The 27,407-nt window shown below is 34.6% G+C and overlaps 1 protein-coding gene across 1 annotated transcript in view; it reads right to left on the bottom strand.

Annotated features, from left to right (window-relative positions):
* The window catches only part of LOC145689715 (uncharacterized), a 66,121-nt gene that overhangs the window by 14,006 nt on the left and 24,708 nt on the right, over positions 1-27,407 (bottom strand). Inside the window, exon 2 of the mRNA XM_081763915.1 lies at positions 10,287-10,400. Within this exon, the coding sequence (XP_081620041.1) occupies positions 10,287-10,400 (114 nt within the window). The remainder of the gene's footprint in view (positions 1-10,286; positions 10,401-27,407) is intronic.

Here is a 27,407-nt window from a genome sequence, read left to right as displayed (position 1 = left end):
CGCCTGTAGGGACATGGGTTTAGAAGTAAATGTAGAGAAAACTAAATACATGGAAGTGCGTCAGAACCGGAATACAGCAAATTATGGATGCGTTAAAATATTAAATAATACTTTTGATAAAGTGGATAGTTTCAAATATCTAGGATCAATATTAACAGAGGAAAATCATATTCAAGAAGAAATTAAATGTCGACTAAAAGCAGGGAATTCGTGTTACTATTCGGTTCAAAATCTCTTGTCGTCGCGAATTCATTCGAGGAATTTGAAGCTTAAAATATACAAAACGATAATCATGCCTGTTGTTTTGTATGGCTGCGAAACATGGTCACTTATTCTGAGGGAAGAACATAGACTGAAAGTATTTGAGAACAAGATCCTAAGACGAATATTCGGACCCAAGAGGAACGGGAATGGGGAATGGCGGAAACTTCATAACGAGGAACTACATAATTTATATGGTTTACCCAACATTGTTAGGGTCGTCAAGTCTAGGAGGCTTAGGTGGGCAGGTCATGTAGCTAGAATGGAAGAAAGTAGAAACGCTTTCAAAGTCTTGACTGGAAGACCAATCGGAAAACGACCATTAGGAAGACCTAGGCGCAGATGAGAGGACAATATTAAGATGGATCTCGCAGAGATTGGAATACAAAGTAGAAACTGGATGCAGTTAGCTAAGGATAGAAGTCAATGGAGAGCTTTTGTGAACGCGGCATTGAACCTCCGGGTTCCATAGGCCATAGAGTTAGTTAGTTAGTTTTTAGTTCTACAAGATCATGTCTTTAAATTACAACCTTTTGTCAAAAAGGAAATGTCCATTGAGTGCGAAAGACCTTATTGTATTTTGATATATCCTCCCCAAAGTAACGGAAACACCCTAACAAAATACAATTTACCTGATTGATAGGGCGTTGCTCCATCATATTCAATTTTTTTTTTACGTTAAAAGTTTTAGAAAGAGAAAAGCAAGATCTTTATGCCACATAACACATAGTCAATTTGCCAATTTAAAGTGGAGTGTCACCTCGCCCAGCTTAAGAGTCGGGATGAACTTGTAATTTAAGAGTTTTGAAATTACCTGCAGGGCAAAAATTGATGAATGTCAGCATTCTTCGCGAATATAAGAAGCTTCAGAAATAATGGTTTGATATCTTATGAAACACTAAAATAGTCTCTAGTTTTTGTGTTAAATATGTGATTTATTTATATGCATTAATGTATATTCATAGTCTGAAAACCTTCAAATTCCATTATCTATCCGAACATTTCCATAAATGGTTAAACACACATTTAAAAAAATAATCTTGTAGTAATTAGATTTCAATCGATTGAATTACTTAAAATTTATAATTGTTATTGGCTAAGAGTGCAACTTTTCTTCTCTTTTATATGCATTTTAAATGAAGTTGTATAACGTTCCCCATTTTCTTTTGAAACCAGTGGACACAAATAAATATTTTGCAAACTTTTACTTTGTCTCCTTGATTTAAGTATATTGAGATGTGATATATGTTCTAAATAAAAAAAAGTCCATTAGAATCAAAACCAGAGCTGTAGCTAGGGGGAACCAGCGGGGCGGTCGCCCCGGGCGCTGACAGCAAGGGTGCGCCGAACGAGCAAGAAGAAAGGAAAAATTTTAGACGATAGTAAACAACGGGGCGCCTCGTGAAAGTGTTGGCGCCCTAATAAATCAATATTGTTGTTGGTTTAGAAAGAAATGGATTTGGTAAAAAAAAAAAAAAAAAAATCTTGCTCGCTTCGCTCGCAACCCAAAGTATTTCCATAAGAGTCACAAGCTTTTACTTATTACTTAAAGGAAGTTAATATATAATATTTGTTAATGATGATGTGATATACAAGGTGCGATCTAGTGTTACATTTCACAAAATATTTTTTTAATGTAAAAGAATCGAAATTAAAATGCTATTTGTGTGGTCACATACAGAATATAATTTCAAAAGTATACAATTTTTGTTGGAAATTAATGATGTTACTCATTTCGAACATTTTAAAAGCACAGAGCTTCTGATGTATTGAAATTTCTTTTCTTATCGATAGTGTGAAAACGTAAATAGTTGTAAATTTCTATAACTGTTCTCAAAGTTGACCTGTATACCTACCAAAGGTAATTTTGCCAAGTTTAACGAAAAGTACGAAATAAGTGTCTTGAAAACTGCTCTTATTTGTAAAAGAATGTATAATGATCGGTTTTGGCTGTTGCGAGTCTGTCCAAGAAAAGTGCAATGTGCACTTTCTCATTGTTTCTGTTTAGCATGCCTCAAGGCAAGAGAAAACTGTTCATGGCAGTTTTGTCCAGTTATAACGCTATTCGAATTTCTTTAATCTTTTTCAATAGTGTGTGTGTTTTCGCTTGTTGCTATATCTATCCAGAACCTTAGGATAAACATGAAATTCGAAGAGAGCGCTATGATTAATACAAACAGAATTGTTTGTTTCCCGCTCCTGCACAAAGAGTCCGTGCTATTTTATTTTTAAATTTAGCTACAACAGAGCAGACACACAGTTTGCAAGGAAAGAGTATTGTTAAGTCACTTTTTGTGTAGGTGTGTTTACGAAACCGAGCTTTCTATCGTTGTATTTTTAGTCTGTCTTTGTTTTCAAAGTTATTTTTTTGAATTTTTAATTAATACTTAGACTGTTATAGTATATACTTAATCATGCCTCCTAAAAAACTTTCTGGTGTTCAAAACAGAAAAAGAAAGAAGATGCAGGCCAACGAAGACATGAGAAGTGCAAAGCTTTTGAAGACGTTTATGAAGAAGATATCCACTGATGACAACGAAGATTCTTCCGATTCCCATACAGATTCGCCAGAAACTCAAAGAACACAACAGGAAGAAGTAAGTAATATATTTCTATAAAGTTTCATATTCTATATTTTTAGATCTATGAGTTACATCACTTGCCATGACTTTTGATGATAAAACAAGATTTGAATGTTACATTCTTTTAAAAGAATATCAGATCAGCTGCATCAGTTAGGTGCGGGTAGAATAAACTTCAGATTATTTAAGGCCCACTTCATGCAACGAGACTAACAGGAATCTAAGGCTTTCAATTAGCTCCAACAGAGTTTCTGATTATCAACCAAACGATTGTAACCATTTAGCTACCCTAGCTGCAACCTACATTGTAGACATAAATTCAGACACGTATTTTCGAGGCTGGTTTATTTATTTATTTATTGCTTGTTCGATATAAATATTCAAATATATGACCTGTAGCTTAGTCAATACTTTGAGAAGTAACAACATTAATAATACAATTTTTTGCAACATTGTGTCACAAATGTTGATCAAAGTGGTAATAGATATATTCGTATCATAATCTATATATGCTTTGAATTATCAGTAAGCTATATTATATAAAGACCAAGCCACTCAGTCCAGTCGAGGCCAGGAGGTAGAAACGTAAAAGCATGTTGCATCATGTGTTAGAAACAAAATAACAACCAATATTACTTTTCAATTGTAATAATGAATATTTATAATAAAGGCACTTCTTGTTTACTAAATTGTCAGGGTCAAAGAAATATTATTACTACATTATTATTGAATAGGTTCATGATCGTAACAAGATACACTTCCTACAGTGTAAAGTTTCAAAATTATTTAATAGGTTTTTGCATATAAATATCATAATTTCAACGAATAATCCAAATTTTCCCCGAAGATAGGCACACACAAAATATTTTTAGGTAAACATGAAAATGTGATATGTATATAGCGAGAATATTTTTACTTTTTACGAAATCGCTAATTAAAATTATCATTAACATTAATTATTTGATTTAATTATTTCGACGGTGAGAATACGAGCTACGATAGCAGGGTTCGTAGATTCGAATCCTTGGTAAGGCACTGATGTTTGTGTGTCTCTTCATGCCTTTCATATTCATCCACTCATTCACACTGTCACAAATCATCCAGTCGGTGTGTAAAGACATTAAATAACTCAATTCATCAACATAATTAATTATTTCGATTGAAAACAGTTAGCATATGAGTATTTTGTAAAAACTGAAAACTTGTTCCAACGATATGCATCAAATCTTCATGTTTATTAAACAATTATCATTAGTGTCTGTATCTTCTGAGAAATTTGGATAATTCTCTGAAATTATGATAATTAATTAACATGCAAATATTTTTGAAACCGTACAGTTCAGGATCATGACATATTCTACCTTATGTTTTAAGCTAGTATAGTATGTATAGTATAGTAATAGCTTTATTACCACTTTCATATTTCCTGCATAAAACTTAATATTTTCAGAGTGGAGCAGAACGAAGGTCTCTTAGCAGTCAAAAAGTTTTTGTTTGTTCCACTAGAACTCACCCATTTCTCAACCGATTTCGAAGAAATTAATTTTAAATTAAAGAACTAGATGAGATCTAAGTCGTGACAAAGCACAAAATACAGACGGGGCTTTAGGAGAGCATAGCCTCCACTTGAAACAGTTACCTATATATTATAACCATTTCATGATAGTTTACATATATAGCACTTTATGACATTTCTATCCATGCTGTAAAATCGTCCAATCCCCGGACGGAGGATAGTCGGAAAACGTATTTTCGCAAAATGACCGTCTTTTTTTTTTTTTTTTTTTTTTTTTGTTCTTTTTTTACCAAGATGGCATCTGACAAGGCAGCACGAAGCGTCGAAAGTGACACTTTTTTCATCGTTTCAATGAAGTGAGTGGTCGTAATAATATAGTTTTGATCGCGTTGAATTAGTTTCATCCAGGAGTGGCTAGCTACTGGAAATAAAATCGCCCCGCTCTGATAATATTGAAGAACCAAGTGTTCGGTGACCACCGTAGTTATAATTTGTTCCCTGTGTAGATTTATTAAATAGTGTCATTACATTCCTCCCCCTAAAAATTTGTCATCACACGCCATTGCTCTGTACAGAAAGTAATATAAATTTTACTAATTACTTCAGCATCATAAGTTTAAAATGATATTTTAAAGCTATTTCAACTTGTTAAATAATGTTATTTTGCTTTCAGAGCACATCTGCTGGGAACACAGAATGCGATGCTTTTCAACCCGGATGTTCTCTTCTCGTTCACGAATCAAGTGTTGGAGTAAGAAGAAGCAGTGCTTCCTATAAGCCATCAGACACTGCACAAGAAAGTGGTCCAACAGATCCTTCATTGCTTGGGAAAATACAAGAAATACAAGAGGAAACAGTGTTTCCACAAGTTGTCGCTTCATGTGATATAGGGTTGGTGCCTTTTCAGCAAAGACAGCAAGACTCAGTTAGGTGTTACATAACAGAGAATAATGTAGAGTTCCAGAACAAGGATGCGGACTACACCAGAGAAACAGAACACGATGATGGGCGGTATTTTTCAAAAAGGTGGTTTACTCGTACACTTCCAAATAATGTTGAAGTTGAAAGAACATGGTTAGCATATTCTCCAAGCAAAAAAAGTGTGTATTGTCTTCCTTGTTTCTTATTCGCAAAACCTGATTCGTCACAGTTTTGCCGTGCTGAAGGATTTTCCTACTGGCGTAAACTTAATCCGAGAATTCCGGATCACGAAATTTCACCGATCCATAAAAATGCTTTCGAAGAGTGGAGGCAGCTATTCTCTCGTTTGAAAAATAGGACTGCTATTGACAACGAACTACAACAGCGAATTGTGAGTGAAACTGGAAAATGGAGACATATACTGCGAGAAATATTAGACTGCATTTTGTTTCTGGCATCAAGAAATCTTGCATTACGAGGCGATGATGTTTCGTGGAAGAAAGCTGATGGAAACACAGGACAACATGGAAATCTATTGGATCTGTTCATGTTGTTAGCGAAGTATGATGATGTATTAAAATCTCACGTTTCAAAAATTATGCACTCCCCATCAGCTCTTGCTGTGACATATTTATCTCCACAAATTCAGAATGAACTTGTCTACTTAGCTGGAAATTGTGTACGTCAGGCAATAATTGAGGACATTAAAAAAGCAAAATATTTTGCCATTTTGTATGACTCGACTCCAGATGTGTCATAAAGAGCAGATGTCCCAGATTTATCGTTGTATTACAATATCTTCTGATGGAGAGTGCAAAATTGAAGAAAGTTTCGTAGGCTTCATTACTACGAACAAAAAACTGGAGCTATCTTAACTGAAGACATTTTACGTGCTGTTCAGAATGATGGCCTTCCCATGTCAAATTGCCGTGGTCAGTGCTTTGATAATGCCAGTACTATGTCGGGGAAGTACTCGGGTGTTCAAGCTCGCATATCTCAGCAGTTTCCTGCCGCTCGTTATGTTCCTTGTGCATCGCACTCATTAAATTTAGATGGTGTTCACGCTGCATCAGTGGAAATAGAAATTGTCAATGGATTTGGGGTAATTCAAAATGTTTACAATTTTTTTAGTAAGTCAACGCATCGCTGGGATATTTTAAAAAATCATGTTCATATTACTGTGAAGGGACATTCAGCAACCCGGTGGTCTTCGAAGCAAAATGCAGTACATGCTCTAAGCACCCAATTTCCGGATGTCTGTGCTGCTTTGGAAGAACTTTCGGACTTTTCAAAAGAAACCCCCGAAACTGTAAATGGTGCCAAGTGCCTCCTATACAGTCTTAAGAAGTTTGATTTTCTTGTGTTTTTATTCTGCTGGAATGATATCCTTGATGCTATCAACAACATTAACCTACGACTGCAAGAAAAGACAGTTACTGTAAATATAACTGTCAGTCACTTACAGGGACTGAGGAGCTTCTTTGCTGCCAACCGGGAAAGAATTGTGACCAAGGCTATTGAGAAAAGCAAGGAGATCTGCAATGATATGATGATCACAATTGAAGAGCCTCGTCCGAGAAAGAGAGCCAAGTTTTTTGACGAAGTTACAGAGGATGAATCTGTACTCATCAATATAGAAGACAAAATGAGAAAGATCTTGTTTTGTGCGTTGGATTCAATTACATCACAAATAGCTGATCGATTCCAGCGCATGAACGGAGTTTTGGAGGATTTTTCAGTAATTATTCCAAGTAATATGGCAGTTATGTCAGAAAAAACATTGAGGAAAGGTGTCTCTGATCTGGCCTTATTGTACCCTATGGATATGAATGGAGGTGAGTTGCTTCAAGAACTGTTGTTCTTTAAATACCATGCGCAAGCATTTTTGAAAAACTTTCACTTGGAGAGTTTGTAAGAATTGTCCCCTCTTGCTGCTCTTACGTTCATTCATAAAATATCATGTCTTGAGTTATACCCTAATTTTGTCACTGCATTGAAAATACTTTTAACATTGCCTTGCTCTATTGCATCTTGTGAAAGGAGTTTTAGCAAGCTAAAGCTTATAAAGAATTACTTGCGCTCTTCCTTGTGTCAAGAAAAACTTACTAACCTCGCTATTTTATCTGTTGAAAAGCTTCGTGTTCAGTCACTTGTGTTCGACGACGTTATAAATGATTTTGCTACTCGGAAGGCAAGAAAAGTTAACCTGTAGCTTTGTTCTCACACGAGAAACCTTTTCGTTCTAAAATAATTGTTCACTGTGTTCATTTTTTAAAACCATTTCAGTTTAAATTTTTATTGTTTGTTGATTTCATCAGATTTGTGTAATAATGTTCCAGTGTATTTGAAGTAGTGTTATGTGAATAACAACACTGTATTACATTAATGATTTTACTTATATTTTTCTACTGCCTAAGAAATATATACTGTTCATACGGTAAAGTATTTTGTATTTATAAGTTTTATTTTTAAGGATTTTTTATAATATTGATTTTTCTATTTGCGGCGAAAGACATTATTTTAGCGCAGCATAACAACAAATGTTGCTCCTTAAAAAAAAAAAAAAAAAAAGTTGGTGAGATGAGCGTAGGGGGCGCCAAATTCTAATCTCGCCCCGGGCGCAGAAATCTCTAGCTACGGCTCTGATCAAAACAGAACTCGGAAATTGAAAAGCCATTAAGTTCCTATATATTCGTAGATGGGTAAAGACAAATATCTGCATTTTGAAGTCTGTGCCTTTGCGAATATTTAAAAATACAAGTATCAAGTTGAAAAGCTGGGAGTAGATGGAGTAGAAATATAAAGAATTGCTGAGAACAAAGAACTTAGAAAAAGAATTCAATTATGCCAAGATATGGTAAATTTTGTATTTATATAAAAATATATTGGTCTTTCTTTCCATGGTCAAAACATTTCAACGAAATTGGAAAGAGACAGTCGCTGTTTCCATCTATTATTATTAATTTAGCGAAGAAACAAATGTTTATGTAAATAGTTGGAACCTTATAGAATATAGACAATAATTGAACCTGACCCACGCTGAAAGAAACAATAAAGCTTTATGATAAGTGAAAAATGTTTTATATAACTATTTATAGTATCTTTGAAGTTTAGGAAGTTTTGTGGGTTATATTGTTGTAAAATATATGATAAATATAATCCTATGCATACAATAGTATAAACGTTAAATCTTTAACTTTTTTGACCCATTTTTCGGCTTTCAAAGAAAGTTTATTCCAAAGAAAAAGAACACTAGGATTGTTTTCTTGTACACTATTCATTCTCTAAATTTTCCAACATATTTTTGATTAATTACATTAGAATTATCCCTATGTCTGCTGACGCTAACATGAAATAGAATGTTTTCGTTTTCCTATACAGCATCCAATGTTGTCTTTTACACCATTGCTATGCTTTTTAAAATATCAGATTTTAGACTTTCGTTTACGTTAAACAATACTTTAAAAAAGAATATTAAATAGCTTTAGTAAATACGAGATTAAGTAAAAGAAAAATACCCATACTTTCGTCGTAACACTTTATATTTGTGCACACTGCATTTTCTATTCGCATAACACTTCTTTTTTTATTATTCATGCTGCGCGTATTTTAGAAACTTTGTATGTATTAATTTCGTGCGCGTTCCGACATTTTCAAGGGCCATTGCCCTATTTCAAAATAATAGTAGTAAGTCCATTTGTCATTTTATAAAGCCTATTCAAAAAAAATGTATAAACTATGTAGCTTTTCGTGAAAAATGTTACATTATTTATGTGAAAATTACTTTTTCTAAAAATATCAATGAGATATACTAAATGATACGAAGTTCTTAATGGAGAGTGTTTGTGAAAGTTCATTTACTATTAAGCACATCCTCCATTGGCGTAGGTAAGTAAGCGCTATGAATTTTGCATGAAGCTCATTGCTCACCATTAAACTTTGATACAAAATCATATCTTCTTTTACGTTACTAATGTGCAATATCTTTTGTTTCAGGTGCATACTTTTATTTTACATCCTTCTATGTTGCAGTTGCCCGAACTATATACAGACACAATCGGGAATCTAACCTGATAATTATCAGTACTATTTTATATATGGTTCCTCTCTTTCTTTTTTCTTTCCTTTAGGTCATCAGTAATTTGGTGGAAGGAACTAACCAGTAATTAACGACTGGTGATCTTTACGGAACTGTATAGCTTACCGACCCCGGTATCGTACAACTAATCACTGGCGCAAATCCCGGGGGGATGAGGGGGCATGTCCCATTCCAATCTTGGAACTGGCGGGACTGTTCCCCCAATAATTCGATTTGAAATGTGTTTTAAGGAAGAAATGTGGTGATTTGTGTCCGATTGCCGCAAAGAAAAATGAGATGAAATTGATGTCCACCCCAGAATTAGCCTCTAATCTGCTCGCCTCCCAATGTTGAAGACAATTCAGCTCTCCTGATCCTCCAAAGCATTGCTTTTCAGCTTCATAAATATTTTGAACATCGCTTAAAAAAATTATTTGAACAGTCTTACCTGCCCCCCCCCCCCCAATGTTGAAGACAGACTTGCGCCGCTTCAACTAATGCTTCTATTTTTGAATTCGAGTCCTGGTACAAGAATAATTCCCTCTATACCACAGGAATACTCCCTCAGTAACAAGTTTAATATATTATATTTTCTTGTATATAAATTATCTAGTCAAATATTCTTTCATATTTTCGAAATCTTCCCTCCTTACATCCTTTATAAATAATATTGTAAGATTTTATTTTAATGTTTGAAAGAATCACAGCAGCCTTAACTTTTTTAATCCATCGTGTTAAAAAGGATAGAATTAGATAGCATGAACATTCTACTGATACTTTTCTAAATAGAAAACTTTGCTGTCGACTTTTTAAGTTAGGATACGAAAATATATTTATACTGTATATTTTAAAAATGAATGAAGCCACATATATGTTCCAAACAAATTAGGAATAAAGTTGTAAAGTAAAGTCTAACTTAGTTACTTACCTTGGAAATAGTTTAGGACAATTTAATGTTCCCCAACCATCCATGGCTTCTCTGATAAGTACATCGAATGTACTCTCAACAGGAAATTCTCTCATTATTAGTCTCAAACCTAAACTGTAAACAAAAGACAATAATAATAATGAATATCTGAATAATTTATTACTAATAATTAAGTGAGTAATTGTATGACATAATTTTATATAAGTACTTGTGACAATCTAAATAGAATGAATTTATTACTGAGTCAGACTACCTAGTACAATTATTGAAGCTACGTAAGTTGACGTTTTTGCTCGTGATTTCACCTTGAAACGCTGGAAACTAATGCATGATCTGGTACGAAGGATATCTACAAAACAGGAATATGTCAAAACAGGGAACAGATTTACTAAATGTTAAATCCGTAATTTGTTAGCGTTAAAATCTACGCTTCGATTTTATTTTTCGGAAACTTGTTCCTTCAAGAAAGTTTGTAGAAAGGATTACAAGAGAAAACTTCCAATACAGTTCCTAGAAGTTCTTATTCTTCTCTGCTCTTCTCAAGATTTAGCAGAGCAAGGAATGATCCTTGTTTGTCTCTTGTTACTTCGAGATAATCCGTCAAGCAACGACTTTCTTCGTGTTTAGTTAAACTTCCTTTTGCCTAGTTTTACTTGGAGTTTCGCGATTGTTTCTATAATCTTTTCGTTTTACCATTAGACGTTGCCATATGTATGTAAAATATAGGATAATGTTAGGTATTCTAACCTTATATTCCAATACTCCCTTTCTGGCTCTTATAGTATAAACAAATATACACACACTCACATACAAAAGCATAATCTTATTTGGATGTCTGTGACAAATCCAAAAGAGTTGCTGATTTGTTCACTTCATGAGAAATCAAAACTTCGTCTAAGAAAAGTTTCGTTTCAGCCAACTAACGATGAAAGCTTCTCAAAGAAAATTATTTTATACTGTACTACGAAAATCTGTAAACAACTCAAATGTATCCTAAATATATATGAGTGGATTGGATTTAACATAATGGTAACTGTCACTTCCGGTGAAATTGATCTGTTTGACGAATGAATTGGAATCAGATCATAGGAAAATATGTAGATAGTTTAAGTTTCGGAATTGTACCTGCAAATGACAGGGGAAGCTTGTTTGTTATGTGTCATTGCATTGCATTGTATGAGAATGTAGAAATTTTGTTTTCCAGTTTACTGGCAAGTTAGAAAATGTCACATACCACTGATTTTACCCGAGTCGCACATATATCGAAATTTTTACGGTGAAAATCTGCCATCATACATGTACCGCAATTTTTATTACACATACAGATATAAGATTACACATACAGATGTTCCGAGACGAAAATAAGGATTTCTCGTCTCGTGTCGTAGATTTTGTAAAAGTCTTGTCTCGAATCTCGATGGATTCTTTCTCGTCTGTACTTGACTTTTGGTAGTAGTCTTAGCGAGATTTCGCATTCAGTAATAAGAAATTTAAGGTTTACGTAGAAATAACAGTTAAATAATTAGCATTAATTAAAAATGATATAGCCCTATAATTTATCACCAAATCCCTTAAAGCTCATAGCAAAACTAACATAAACATTGTTCATAGCACACAACTATTACTTCGTAGTAACTGACTTTGCAAAGATAAGAGTATAAGAATATAGAGAATTTAGAATTAGATTTCTGATCTTTCGGTATGTATGGCCATGTTAGCCCGTCACGTATGAGGAATGACGTATCTCGGCGGTCACACTATTCGAGGAAAGGGAAGGAAGGAAGCGACCTCAAAGCTGTATGCTAGGTACCGTATCGGCATTTGCCTAGTGTGAATGAAAAAACCCTCATTCAGGATGACTGACCTGAAAAAGTTCTTACAACTTTTCGACCGAGTGTCCCCACCGGGAATTGAACTCAGGTCCACTAGCACCAAACATGAGAGCGTTAGCGATTACACTACGCGCGGCTACAGGAGTGTAGAGAAATAACAAGGGTATAAAAGAATTATAACTTTCGAAGTTTAAGAGAAGAATATACGAAGTGTATATACTGTATTTCTTAATAGTACACAATTAATCAAATATTAAACAAAAGCGTCCCATGGATGAAATTTCCTTAATACAAAAATACCTGAAAATCACATAAATAGTTTAAGTAGTTCAATCGTTACATAGTGCGACATAAATATCTTAAGCTTAAGCCTTTAAATAATGTAATGTCATTAGACGAGAGTTTAATTTCGGACCTTCATTATTTCTTATTTGACCTATTTACAAGGAGAAATGAGATATTCAGAATGTGCTATGTATTTAGATGATATTAAATAGTAAATGTCATAGATAGAAAATAAAGTACGATTATTGTCTACTAAATTGCAATATCAACATTTAGACCATATCTAAACGTGATAAATGACCTTTCATTCTATTTACAATCACTTTATCAATTTATAGTTTTATCCTATGAATTATGTAACACTAATACAATGTTTGAGATCTAAGACTAGAATGAACTAGACTTGCCCATGAAACTCGTGAGATTTCTCGTCTAGTCTAGAATTTAAAAATCTACTTCTAGTCTGACTTCCGATTCATTTTTCGAGACTAGTTTTTGGCAGATGTTTTAAATTTAGTGTCGGTGTGGGTGGGGTCAGGTTCACAGACATATCCCCAACCTGTTATTGGCAATCCTGTAGTAGTAGAGCTTTTTGATTCATTTGTATTTACGCCCTTTGACAGGATCGTAAAACAAGATTTACAGTTTAATGTGTGATATAAACCCCTATAATGCGTTTTATACTTCCCCCACAGGGAACCTTGTGCACCAAAAGCATGAGCGCTAAACAGTAGACCAGTGAGGAGAGCAGCTAATGCCCTTTTCTTCTTGAACTAACGATGTCGACGTGATTTTGTTTACATCCTAATAAAGAAAACATTTTACTACACATGTTAATGCTAAATGGTCGTGGGTTGAAACTCCCCTAATCAGGGATATGAATTACATTGAAATAAAGCTAGTCTTATAATATTGTGATGTTAGAACGTACCTACGTTATTCCACACAATAACTCTTGAACTGAAGCATTTTTTAAATTATATTTCTTGCAATAGATTATCTCGGGTGAGATCGTTAATGGAGTAAATCTGATGAGTCTTCACAAGTAATAGTGACTTTAACGGTAGTTATTCACCAGTGGCGAATCCAGCCCGGGGCCGGAGTGGCCTTGGATCCCGTGTTTATTGAGTGACAAAAGAAATTAAGCTATTATTTATATTTTTTGAAAGTTTGTAATAAACTCATAGTCTGGGCTCTGGCTGCCCCCCATTTTTACCTTCTAGATCCGCCACTGCTATTCACGTCCCATTCATTCATAAATGTACCTTTCGCGTAATCCTCTTTACTGCCTTAAGAAGAGTTCATTTCTCGATTAGGAACGTCAAATGACTATTTCCGCTCACCTCTGGCACATGCGATTTATGGTGCACAATCACCATATCCGTGGTTCTCTGGAGGTTTTGACGTTTCCTCCCATTTACTTTATTCATTTTCATCAACACCGTCTCCTTTAGTTTGGGTGCACAACGTGGGACGTAAACCTAAACATTCATTTTTTTCTTGTTCAAAATTTTGCCAGTACCTCGTATCGTTGTGATTCAGTCAGTTTTCCAATTAGGCTGGTATAATATATGGTAAATTAAAATACCGAATATCATACCAAGTGCAAAAATTTAAAATAATTTAAGCTCTACAACGTATATTGAAGTAATCCCCAAGTGTACACTTGTTCATCTCATCATACTACCACGTGAAATGATTAAAATAAGTTTAAATGAAGAAACCTCGAAGAACAACTTCCGGTAAAAGGAGATGGGAAGTTTGCAAGAAACACATACAAATGGCAAAGACTTTTTCAGAGAACTTACTGCCAGAAAATGGGGAAGTAGTGTCAAGTTCATGAATTCATCTCACGGAAGAAGACAGATAAATGAAACAAAGCCCGCCTTTTCCGTTCTGCTTTTGTTCTTTCCATGTGTGTCTTTATTTTTCTTCTTTCCTTCTGACTGAAAATGGAACATTCTCTTAGTGTACAAAGCGTGACTAAAATCAAAGAAGCAGTTGTTCTCACAGGAAATTACATACAAAAGACGATGCCCGCCAGAATTTCTTTTGCAGAAGTGTGTGCATTATGTAGTAGGTACTTTCTTAAGTACTATTAGAAGCGCATATACTAAGTAGAATAACTGGCAAAAAAAGAAAGCCTTAATACCTTCCTTGAACATCAAAATAACTGAATGTTTTTAGGTTAAAGACTCCAGTCAATTTTTACGATGATCTCCTGATGAATTTTTTAAATAACATTAACCAGTAACTTCTGAATTAGTCCACATGAAAAGATCATATTTTAACTCAGTCAAACATTTATACTAAGTAATATAAACGTAAGTAATATGCATTATGGTATCTTGCATCTGAAATACTTTTACTGAAAGTAAGGAATTTATTGAAATTAGTACCTATTTTATTGAGTTGAATATTGGTCTTTAATGCTAATATTTCAACGTTTCTTAAATATCATACCGCTCAAAGAGATCAATCGTATGCTGACAGTGGTCATGACGGTATAGAGACTGTTTCCGACACCCTTTTCATGAGGTCGTTTTGTAGTCAAGCTACTAATGCGCGTGGTCTTGTTCGATTCTCGTAAGGGTACTTCCTCAAGTACCAATCCGAGTACTAATTCGGATTTCACTCTATGTAGTAGGTACTTCTTGTTTAGTCCTGAGTCATGGGCGCCGATTCTGGGAGCTGTGCAGGGGGTGCGGTGGCTCAGTGGTAGAGCGTTTACCTCCGGTGCTTGGGGTCCCTGGTTCGATCCCAGCTCGCACCGTGTGGACTTTGTGGTGGACAAACACAGTGCTCATGGGTTTTCTCGGGGTTCTTTCGTTTCCTCCCACTTTCTTCATTTCACCATTTCATTCATTTCTCATCTTCACCGTCTCCTTTAGCCTAGCTAGCATAACCGTGGGACGTAAAACACGAAAGATTTCATTTCATTTCATTTTCTGAGAGCTGAGCGGACCGAGCCTTCTCATGAAGTTTGCTTGTGCCTACTTTTCTGTATTATTATGCACATTGACATCTTGTTAGATTATATCTGACAACTTGAATGATTCCTCCTCAAGGTTATATAGAATCGGCGCCACTGCTCTGAGTACTCCCACCTGATCTCATGGCTAGGGCTTGTGTCTTTGGTGCAAGAGGTCACGGGATCGTTGCTGATGAGAGAGCATTGAACGAAATACTTCGATGGTCGTCCACTAGTGTTGAAATTGAAAATTCAATTCTTTAATAGATATTCATTTAAAATACGTACTATTGCAGTTTTTCTCAATGGATGGGCCACAAACCCTTAGGGGGCCGTGAATTAATATTAAGTGATTCGCGGAATTATTGACATCTTATAGCTTGTAAAAGATTTAAGTAATGTCATGAACCCTTTGATGATGTACTGTATGCTTATAACAAAAATAACGGTTTGAAAAATTTAATTGTTGTACGAAAATTTAAAGGTGTAGTCCATACCTTTACTTAAGACTAGTCACCAACTCTGAATTAATCAGAAACCATTGTACTACTGAATGAGCTAATGTTTGTTATTAAGGTCTGTAATACGGTAAAGAACTTTCAATTTGTTTAAATTATAAGGCTACACCTCATATTAAAAAAAAAAAAAAAAAAAAAAAAACATGAAATAAAATGAAATTTCTCATTTTACATCCCACAATTACGCCCTTTAGCCTAAAGGAGATAAGAGATTAACTAAAGTAAATTATGGTTATGTAATTGGTGGAATAAGAATATGGGAGGAAACGGGAGAACTTTGAGAAAACCCAGAAACACGATGTTGAACTCTACAAACGCACATGAGCTGCGATCGAGACAGCAACCGTCGTAGCAGAGGTGAGGGCTCTAAAACTGAGTTTCCGTGCTCCAATTAATAATACATAATACATTTTATCTAATCATTTCCACATATATTATAAAAGAAACCAAGTTACTAACGTTACAAGGTGAAATTTCATCGAAAGATTGCACGACAGATCAACGAAGTAAACAGATAGAATATCTTGCGAAAAATAGTTTAAAAAACAATATTTTAAAGGAGTTTGCTTATTAAAAATTCTTTCATAAAAAATTAGTCTGTCTGTCCTAACGGAAGACACAAAATTTCAAGAAGTACTTTATGGATCACCATCAATTTTGGTTATGGGCGTGATCCATCTAGTTGATGTCAAGACAAGGACAAACAAAAAATTGTTCCCCATGAATTTCTATGGGAGTATATAGATATAATCCTTTTTCGATAGACTACTCCGCAGTATTGTGGAGATTAGCGGGTTAGTATAACGCCCAGGATGTAAAATACTAATCTATCCTTGGAATTCAAAGCTAAAATGAAACTAAACGACTTTCTACTCGACAAACCTACATCTTATTAAAGATTTTTGAGTGGGGTATAGAGGAAACTTTAAGCTTCTTGTTGGGTGTAGTGTGACAAAAGAAACTAATTCACGTGTGTAAACTGTGACATTGTTACTTGTTTTATTATACAAGGCGTTTTCTGTGTTAAAGATAAATGTATGTATCAGCGTAAAGCCAGCAGATTCTATCATGTACTAATCTAATTAATTCAGAATTTTTATTACCCCTTCTCTTCCAGATCATGACCGACTTGTATTATCCTCTTAATTTCTTCTCGGCCTATCCAAAGGACTTTAGGATGAAATTAAGAAAAAATTAAATTAGGACATTATTTTTAAAAATTTAATAATCCATTATGAATGTTGAAAACTAAATCATTTTCCCACATAAAGTGTTATTATTTTCGAATTAGTTCTGTCAAAATTTTGAGAAAAGAAAACAGAAAAGGACAAATTAATTTTTCGCACACATCACAAACTAGTGACCAATCACAAATCACATGTTTCAGACAGGCGTAATTGAGTGACTAACAAAAATCTTATTTAGAGGGGTGGGTAAGAACAAGTGGTGGCCATCTTCACTATTCCAAGAACGAAACAATAATCAGAGTCTAAAAGGTGCTTCCATATAGTGTATATCGAAATCTTCATTATAATCTTTGCCACTGTTCTTAAAGTAAGGCAATCACAATTATTGTTGCCCACGAGACAAGGAATGCAGTATTCGTCTCGTCTCGATACTTGGAAAGCTTTTCTCGATTCGTAGACCTATCACAATTGGCGAATGGGTGTGTAAAGTGTGTTAAGTCAAAAATTAGTGTTTTAGAGAAATCGCATTTAAGGTTTCAGACATAATCCAAAATCCAGTTTTAAGAAAATGATTAGCTGTTGTAGCTCTTCATGTTAATAAGGCTACTTTTAGATTTATGTCTGAAACCCAAAACCAGATTTTTGGACTTATATCTGAACACTAACTTCTGTAGAACACTAACTTTTGACTTAACGCACTTTACACACCCACCCGCCAATTTTTCTAGTCTCATTTTTGTAAACTTATCTACATATTTTATGTCTTGCTTTTCTTCCTTAATTTCATCAGCATATTTCCGCGTCAGGAGCAAACTACAAAAGGTATGGTATAACAATATTCAAACCACTTTAATTATTAGAGTATATTTATTGTGTAATGATTTGCGCATCATTAAGTGTTAATAAAGGCTCTTTATTATGTTTTTACAGTAATTTTATCAATTTATACTTTTTATAATATTAATCTTATAACACTAAAACAGTGTTTGAGATTTAAGATTTAGCTGAATTAGTGTTACTCACGAGAATGAAGAAATTTCTCGTCTCATCTCGTCTCAAAATTGAAAGTGTACCTCTTGTCTCGGGGCAATTATAATCGCAATGAAAGTTAAAGCAAATTTACAACGTAAGTTGTCTAATATCTATGATATTGTTAAATAAAGTAATAGTACGAGGCATCCCTGCTACGCGAACTTACAGTTGGCAACATCATGTCCATGAGGTTTCTCGGATTTCTCCAGTGTCCTCTCACAATCTCATTCTACCAATTATCTACCATTCTACTGATCAATCACTTTCAACCAATCAATCCTTCTAGTTGGATTGACAAAGGACACAAATGTGGGACGTAAAACTTGAAGTGAAACGTGAGCTTTTTTTCATAGAACCCAGTAATTAATGATCATCGTTTATGGTGTTACAATTTTAGGATATTGAAATTTTTGCACTATATCACAGAGCTTCAAACCAATTATTAGTTCATCAAATAATATTTCGTTCTTCGTTGATTTTCCTGAAATATCAAAGGACACTATAAGTGTATACTATATTGAATGAGTTCAACCAAATTCATGCGATCTGGATGAAACTTTGCATGGAACTAAATCTTGACGTTATATACAAGCGTGTGAAACATTCTGGTGTGCGAGATTTTGGTTCCCGTGTTGTGATCCATCAAATGGGGAGTTTAGATTTAGTCATATACACGGTGAGGCAAAAGTCGGTTAACACCCCTGTAGTACACGATTGACTTGGCGTTCAAACTCAGTTTATAGTATGTGTTGTTCGGGTTGGTAATGGACCATATTGCATGACATGGTTGCCCCGGCAGCCATCTTGGAAGCCACCATCTTGGATCCAACTTTGGATTTTTAAGTGGCAAGGGATCATGTGGGTTATATTTGACACGAGCTCAATCTCAGGGAAACAGTTGTGCAGTGCATTTTCAGCTACCGCTATTGGTGAAGAAGTTATTGCGTCACAAAGGGTGAAAATTTGACATTTGGCATTGCCCTGAGATCGAGTTCGTATCAAATGATACCCCACATGAGCCTCTTCCCATTTAAAAATCCAAAGTTGAACCCAAGATGACCGCCACGGCAACCACGTCGTGCAATATGGTCCATTAAACATCCGAACAACATATACATGAACCAAGTGTGAACGCCAAGCCTTTCGTGTGCTACAGGAGTGTTAATCGACTTATATTTCACCCTATATTTTCGCAAACAAAATAATATGACCAACCTAATTAATCCTATCTGGATTACCTTGATATGGTGGTATCCTTGACTTGCTATAAAAACGTGTGAAAAAATTGAGGTTCTGATTCCTGTGTTGTGGTCCATCAAATGAGTGTAAACCTACTGAAAAAATTTCGCAAAGCAGTTGTAACAAAAATTTGCTGAAAAGATCAATGAAAAGTGACATTTTTATTCCGCAATTGGGAAAGTTACATTTGTATATCTAGACTGCGCAGGAAAAACCGTGTAAGTCAAAAAACAGGTTTTCAGGATGCGATTTTTTTTACTTTATCAAGCATAAGTATGAATCACTTATACTAACAGTATCAAGATGCGATTATTCAACCCATATTTAGAATTGACATATACCAAGTTAACTAGAGGTGGAGCATGACACATACATTTCCAATTTTGACTTATCTCATTTTGGCCAATTTCTGGCATACTGTTTCTCCCGCGCAATCTAGACATATTATACTGTTGTATTTCCTACTTCGAAATAGTGAATAATCCTAACAAGTCACCCGATATTCACCATACAAAAAAATGGCTAATCAATGTCAACCAGTGTGCTGACTCAAACCTCCGTATGAATAAAAAAATATATAACAATCTCCAAAATGCTTTTACAAGTTGTACTCTCCTAAGGAATATCAAAACCCTGCATGCATTATCGTCTCGAATTTGGTTGTATCTCTATGATTATTGTCGCTTCGTAAGTAATAATTATTAGTAATAAAGATAGAGACAATGTACTGCCATCTACTAGAGTGCCTTGTGTAAATTACAAAGTTTTGAATTCATAATATGAAGCAATATGACTCGCAGTTAGAATAATCCCGACTTTATTTACACCAGGAGTTCTCAATTTTTTACTTGTTCTAAATCATAATACATCAGCTTTCGTAGTAAGTAGGGGTGGAAATTCATGACCTAAACAACATAGATATGAGAGCTATAAAATTCCTTTAAAAAATGGAAAATAACCTTCAAAAATGTGCAAATGACGACTAAATTTGTAACTGTATCTTTAAAAGAATACAACAAACATACCATATAATGAGCATCATGTCCGCGATACCAGGAAAAATACCTCGATTTCTTCAATAGAAATATGTGTTAGATTTTAAATTTAAAAATACGACGAAACAAAATATAATAAATTTAAACAATTTAATTAAGACAAGTACAGCAAATTATTCAGCGCAACATGCACTTATTTCCCGCATCATGTTATCCTGCAAGTTACTGCAAAGATAAAGGAATGATGCCTCTACGTGTATTCATGTAATTATTGTTTGTAATTAGCAAATTATATATGAAAAATGGAAAAGTGAAAATCAGGGACACATTCAGAGGAGGGAGACTTCCTAGATACGCTATTTCTTTTCCGTCAAGCTACAGATCATCTAAAAAGTAAAAAATTTAAACTTCAAATATGCTTTTAAAAATATTACACACACTCAAATTGGGAAATATTTAATGAAAATGAAAACTCCAAGTATTTCCATTTACCTTACGTGTGGTTGCAGTATACCACCATTGTCTAATGAACATGAAAACAAAGACTGATAGACGTACTTCAGATCATATTTCTTTTGCTTGTAAATTGTCATCTTATGAGAAAATATGTACAGCCGGGTGCAAAGTCTCGAGCATGTTGCCAAAAAAAAACAAATAATAATTATAAAAGTACTGAAACACACAAAAACTGATGAAAAATCATCGAAACTTAGGGAAACTGTCAAAAGATGACAAAAATGCCCTAAAATCGGAGAAGTTACCTAAATACTGAAAATTTGCAAAAGGTGCAAAAATTTGCACTTTGAAATTTCCGTATTTTGTTTCGGAATGAAGTGTAATATTATATTATGTGTATTCGATGCGCATTGTGTCCATGATACTACAAAAAGATGACATTTCATAAATTTCCATCCCCTAGTAGTAAATCTCTGCAGTATATTTACGTGCGAGTAGGCAACATAATTTCTATAATTTTATATCTTTTTTTTTTTTTTTTTTTTTTTTTTAGCAGTACTGCCTACTAAAATAAGGAAGACTTTGTTAGAAAATATTATTTCACAAAACAGCTATAAAATGACTGCAGAGTATTCAGAGATAGCAGAAAATATCATATTTTGATATTTCTCAAAGAAAATTGGCTATATAATAAGAAAATGGAAAGCAAGATAATCTTCAAGAATTATGATTTTATCTGCTGCATTTTTGTCATTGAAGTTACGATTTTGCTGCCATTTATTTAAATAAGGAGAATATGAGCTCCCTGGTTATATTTGAAATTTGAACGGAAGAAGGTTTGAAATTTGTGTCAAGTACGGGAGTTCCCATTTAATAAGGGAAAGTTGGAAACTCTTGCAGTATCACACAATCTTCGGAGTTTTACGAGACACCGCTTGAGAACCACTGGTTTACAATCTAGATTAATGATGGTTTCAGTTGGCCCGAGGGAGGAAATGTCTTGAGCTAAAAGGAGAATTCCGATCCTGCTCAACGTGACTGCTAATATTTTCGCAGTACTACTTTTCACTAGCAGCAGAGGTAAAAGTGAGGGGATACTCGAAGGACCCCGTTCCCCCACTTCCGAAAAAAATATATATAGTGTCCCTCCACTTCCTAAAAAATACAATGGGCAAAGATAAGCACGGGAGACGGCGTGACGTCGTCCGTTCCTCTACCTTTCCAGATCCACTTTTACCCCTGACTCGCAGTGTATTGAAAGTACCCCCTCCCCAAAGAAAATTTCTGAAATCATTACTGAGCTAGACAGAGTGTACAATTAGATGTAATAATTATAAAATAAAATATTGGAGGATCAAAATATTTTTAAAAAATGCTTTTAAATTGAAATATGTAGTTTCAGAATAAAGAATATAATATCTACGCACTATCAACTTGTTAATAATATGATTTTTGATAAAAGGAAATTAATTGAATATAAATATGTTCGGTAGGTGGCTCTGCTGACATTGTAAAGGGAAAATAAGTGAATGAAGATAATGACGGTATGATATGCATTCCATTTTTGTTAACTGTTCTTTTTCTTTTTAGTTTCATTTTTTTCTTTTTAAAATAAAAAGTTTATCGTCAAGGTTCAGTGCAGGTGACGTCAAAATGTTGTACAAAGGCAACAGAGTGTGTCAAATGAACCTACTGACACACGAGGAAAAGTTCAAAAAGGCATGCGGCACGCACTCTTGAATATCTATGTGCGCGGCACCTGGTGTCCTCCGAACACATTACATTCGTTATTTTTTTTTTTTTTTTTTCATATAATTGACGAATGGAACTTCAGATATGTATCTGTTTAACTGTTCACCAGAATAAAAGTGCTAAAAGCTGATACAGTTCTGTCTGTTAATATAGTTAGTTAACGTTGTAGTAACAACGAATACGTTTTGCATTTTAAACGTTTGTTAGAAGCATGGGAGCTTTCATGAATAACTGTTGGTATGGTTAGTGCAAGTACAATTTTGCAAATTGTAACCTTCTACCTGGAAGAATTAAAAGCTAATCTTGTCTGTCTTTATTTCCAGTAGAAAGCGATTTATTAGTTACATTAATGTTAACTGTGTCATCGAACTCAACATTAATAGGACCATTTTATTGTACTATAAAGCGCATAATCGTGTGCCTTATCTTCTTTTGATACTTATCGTTTCAAACTATGTTCTGCATAAAATGAGAAATCTCATAGTCAATCAATATGTATTAGAGTAAAAATAGATAGCGACAAACTGCTTTATATATACTAGCAAAATACCCGTTCTTCGCACGGTGAGAATACTTTCGTTTAGGGCATAAAGGACTTAATTTGGATTTTAACTCTATGGGAAGTGTTACAGTTCGTCTCAGCAACTCCGAAAACTAGGATTCGACACTAATATGGGCATTTATTCCGAAATTGGGCGTCCGCTTTCACCACGTCTTTTCGCTGTTATCTCCTTTCCACACTTTCTGCAATTTGTTATTAGGTTCATTAATCCGTGCTCTTCACAAACTTTTAAGAGATTTTGCTCGTTATCAATGTATTGCTTCACAAATGTTAAAACTGTTAGTTCATTGCCCTTGTACATTCGCCGTGTTGATAACATAAATGCTCGTTTCTTTCCCACAATGCAACTGTTCGGTTACCTTGAGCCAATTAGTTCCCTCCGCTCGCCGTATAGTCCCATGTTTATAACCGCTTATATATAACAAATAAACAGATTTTTCGAGACTCTTATATATTATCAAGCACACAGACGATCAAATTATCCATATCTTTTCTGTAAATTTTTAAAAAATTTGCTGGAAACGAACGCCCAACTTTGGAATTTAATCCCTAATATGAGTCATTTTCAATCATTTTTATCTCCCCTCCCCCTAGTTGCGGGGATAACTTTGGCATCGGAAGTGCCACTGTTCATCTCAGCGACCCCGAAAACTATGAATTCGACACTAATATCGGAGACTCCTAAGTGCATTTTCGATCCTTTTTCTTTTTTTAAATATCTCCCTCTACCGCTCCTCTAAGTTGCACTGTCAAAATGAAATGACAAAAAACATCCCAGGCCCGAACCTCATCTATGTGGCAAATTTGATCGAGGTCGGTCAGGTGGTTCAAGAGTTATTAAGTTACGAACAGAATATATGTTAATTCAACATCCCAAGAATAGGTTCCATCTTCTCTCATAACCCTCTATTCAAACCGTTAAGTTGTAAAAATTTACTATAGCCCTATCTGGTTTAACATTCATCACCATACAATAAATATGGTAATAGATAGTAAGATTAGCTCTTTTGGAAATTGATTCATCGTCCCAAGTATAGGTTTCCACTCCACCCTATCCATCTACCAAAATCAATGGCTATGTCATCCTGAAACGGTATAAAATCTCATCTTGAAAGACAGAATTTCCCATTTTAATCTTGAATTTCCCATGCTACACTGATATCAAAAATTTCAAAACATTTAATACATGAGCAATGAAGTTCGTGTATCTCAGTCATTTTCTTAAATGCATTAGTGAATTATCCAAAACGTCCGTTCGTCTGTATTTATCAAACAGCTTACGAACAGATATTTTTCTTAATTGAAAGAGATAATTGAAAATGCTGTCGAAAATAAGTACATTTTGTTATGAGCTTAGTATTTACATCACACTTTTGTGTCATGATCTTCCATTGAACGTAATAAAGCTAGATAAACTTCATTCTTCAGCCATTTCATATGGAACGTTTTGGAAGTTGGACGTTTCTTGTTTTACCTTCTTCGTTAATTCAGTTCTTTCTTTCAATTTTTTTTTCAATAACAAAGTACAATTAACGTTACATGAACATGCATTTTTAGCAACTAAATTTGACAGCATTAGTTTGAACTTTATTGAAGACCATTTTGTCTAAGCACCATAGACAATTTTGTTCATGTGAATGGAATATATATATGAAAAATCCCATACATTTTACCAATTTTTACGAAAATGTCCTTTACCCCATTTCAAGAAATCACTGTCAAAAAAAAAATCCTAAAATATAGGATTTTTCCAGCGGGTTGGTATCATTGGAAATAATAGAAATCTAATACCATTTACTTCCATAGATGAAAAAACTGTAAGAGCTATGGCGCGAGAAATTACTTTATGGTACGGATTCAGCGTCCCAAAAATATGTTTCTTCTCCACTCTGTCTATTCAAACCGGAAGTGGCAGCAATTTACGATTTTCGGCTTCAACACGGATTGCCATAAAGAAATGGGGATAGGTATTAAGAAGCGGTATTATGAAATTGATTTCATATCGTAAGAATAAGTACTAATTTAACCTTTGTATTTCTAGAGGCACCGGAAGCTGTAGAAATCTAAACGACTTCCGATTTCAGTTCTAGGATTTAGGATTTACACTTCTGGGCTTTCGGCATCTATGACCATGTTAGCCCGTCACGTTTGAGAGATGACGTCCCTCGACGAGCACACTATCCGGGGAAAGGGAAGGAAGACGGGACTGGGGAAGGAAACGACCCGGGACCCATTTATATGTTAGGTACCACACCTGAAAAAGTTTTTTTTACACTTTTTTAACCGGGTGCTTCCGCCGGAAATCGAATTTGGGACCGCTCACACGAAAAAGAGAGCGTTAGCGACTACGCTACGCAGAGTCACCCGATGACAGTAACCAGGGAGATTTTTTTCACACGGATTCAACGTCTTAAGAGTATGTTTCATCTCCGAGCTTATCCTTTCACTATAGGAAGTGATAGATTAAATCCCCATAGTTTTAAAATTTACTATGGTTTCACGACGCGGAACTTAACTCATTTGTTTAGTACGTGTTTAGTACATCAACTTAGCAAAATTAATTCGATCCACAATGTTACTCGTATGATCGTGATCTCGTTTCCCAAATCGAATGTTCCCAAATAGATGGAAGGCTATTTTATTAATTCATTCATCCTTCTAAATGTAAAAATCAATTAACATGACATTTTGCATCAAAAAAGGCAGTTTTTCTTTTTTTCCTTTTTTTAAAAAAAAAATTGTAAATACGATGCAGTGTTATACAGATAATTTAACCTCTGATTCCTAGAATGGATTGGGCGCCTCAAAAATTCCAAGCACTCATGAACATTTAAAGTTTCAGGCATGGCCTAAAATGAAGTGAGATTAAATTAAACTTTTTAGTTCAATGTCCCATAATTAGGCCCTTTAGGCTAAAGAAGATTGATGATTAACGAAAGAGAACGATTATAAAATTAATCTTTTGTGCTCTTCCCATCCCTGGAATGGAACCTGGGACCACGTGCTCCATAAACGCAAGCGTTACCCACTAGGTAAGCGGAGACAGCTGCATGACTTTAAAATTTTCCAATAGTATTGGTACGAAAAATAGCTCTATAGACAGTCATGTTAACGAAAGAGTGTGGAATTTGGTCTGATCATTTATATTTTAAATAACTCTTACGGGACATGTTGATTTTTGCTTAATCAGAGAAAATCATTTATTAGAATCAGAAAAAAACGAGACAATGGTTGAAAAAAGGCACGGTTGAAATGCATTTTAAATAAATCAAGAAAATGATTAAACTTGGAGAAATTAGTGTTCCAGTGTACTTACTAGTATTATTCATTAACTTACAATAAATACTCTCCTAGCTTCAACTACTACAGATAATGAACGATGAACCCGTCTGATATTGTAAAGCCCTGACCGTTGTTAAAGTAAAACTGCAAAAACTTCTTGAGGTCAAGGTCAGAGGTCGTGAAAGTTTCGTTATTGCCTCACGGAAGATTCTCCCAGAAAATGACAGTAACTTCTCGAGTGCACGACCTACTTTACCATGTTCCTCTTCAGCTTTTCCGCTGACTTGGCTTTCATTGTCCGAACTTGAACCACATTTACAGATTAGCTCTTCTTTAAAGAAAAATGAGACACGGAATCATGCACTTTGAGTTTTATTACGCACTGTTGCACTGTTGCACATGTATATACATCTGTTGTAAATACATACTACCTGAACATTTTTAAGAAACAAAAGTAGTTATAATCCGTCATTCTATAAGAATATAGTTCAGTGAGTTTAGCAGAAGTGGTCAGAAGAATCAAAATCCATGAACAGCAATGTTAATCTCCCCATATTTAATTATGAGAAAAATTATGGGAAGTCAGATCTCAACTTCAATCGGAACTGTAGAGTAACCTCCTCACTTACGTAACTACTGCGTACCGTAAACCCTTATTACACTCAACTACTATTTGAATATGTTCGCGATTTTTACATTTTTGACAACCATTGCAATATGCAACGACGTACATAATATATATTTTTCTCTATTAAAGAATGTATAAAAATATTTATATACAGTTTGCAGATGATATCAGAATCTGACGAAAAAATCAATAAGATGTTAGAAAACGTGAGGAAGAGCTGTGAAGAATATGGAATGAAAATAAATGTTAGAAAGACAAAAGTCACGGTGATTGGAACGAAGTGGTCGGTGTCAAATATAGCAGTAGGAGGGGGAAAAATAGTACAGGTGACTAGGTTTCAATACCTGGGTAATATTATTAGTGATCATATGAAGTGTGAAGT

This window comes from Thermobia domestica, chromosome 1, assembly GCF_964235325.1.
Source record: "Thermobia domestica chromosome 1, izTheDome1.hap1.1, whole genome shotgun sequence".
Classification (NCBI taxonomy): Eukaryota; Metazoa; Arthropoda; class Insecta; order Zygentoma; family Lepismatidae; genus Thermobia; species Thermobia domestica.
Note: the sequence above shows the minus strand (reverse complement) of the source record. Positions and strands in the feature narration are given on the sequence as shown.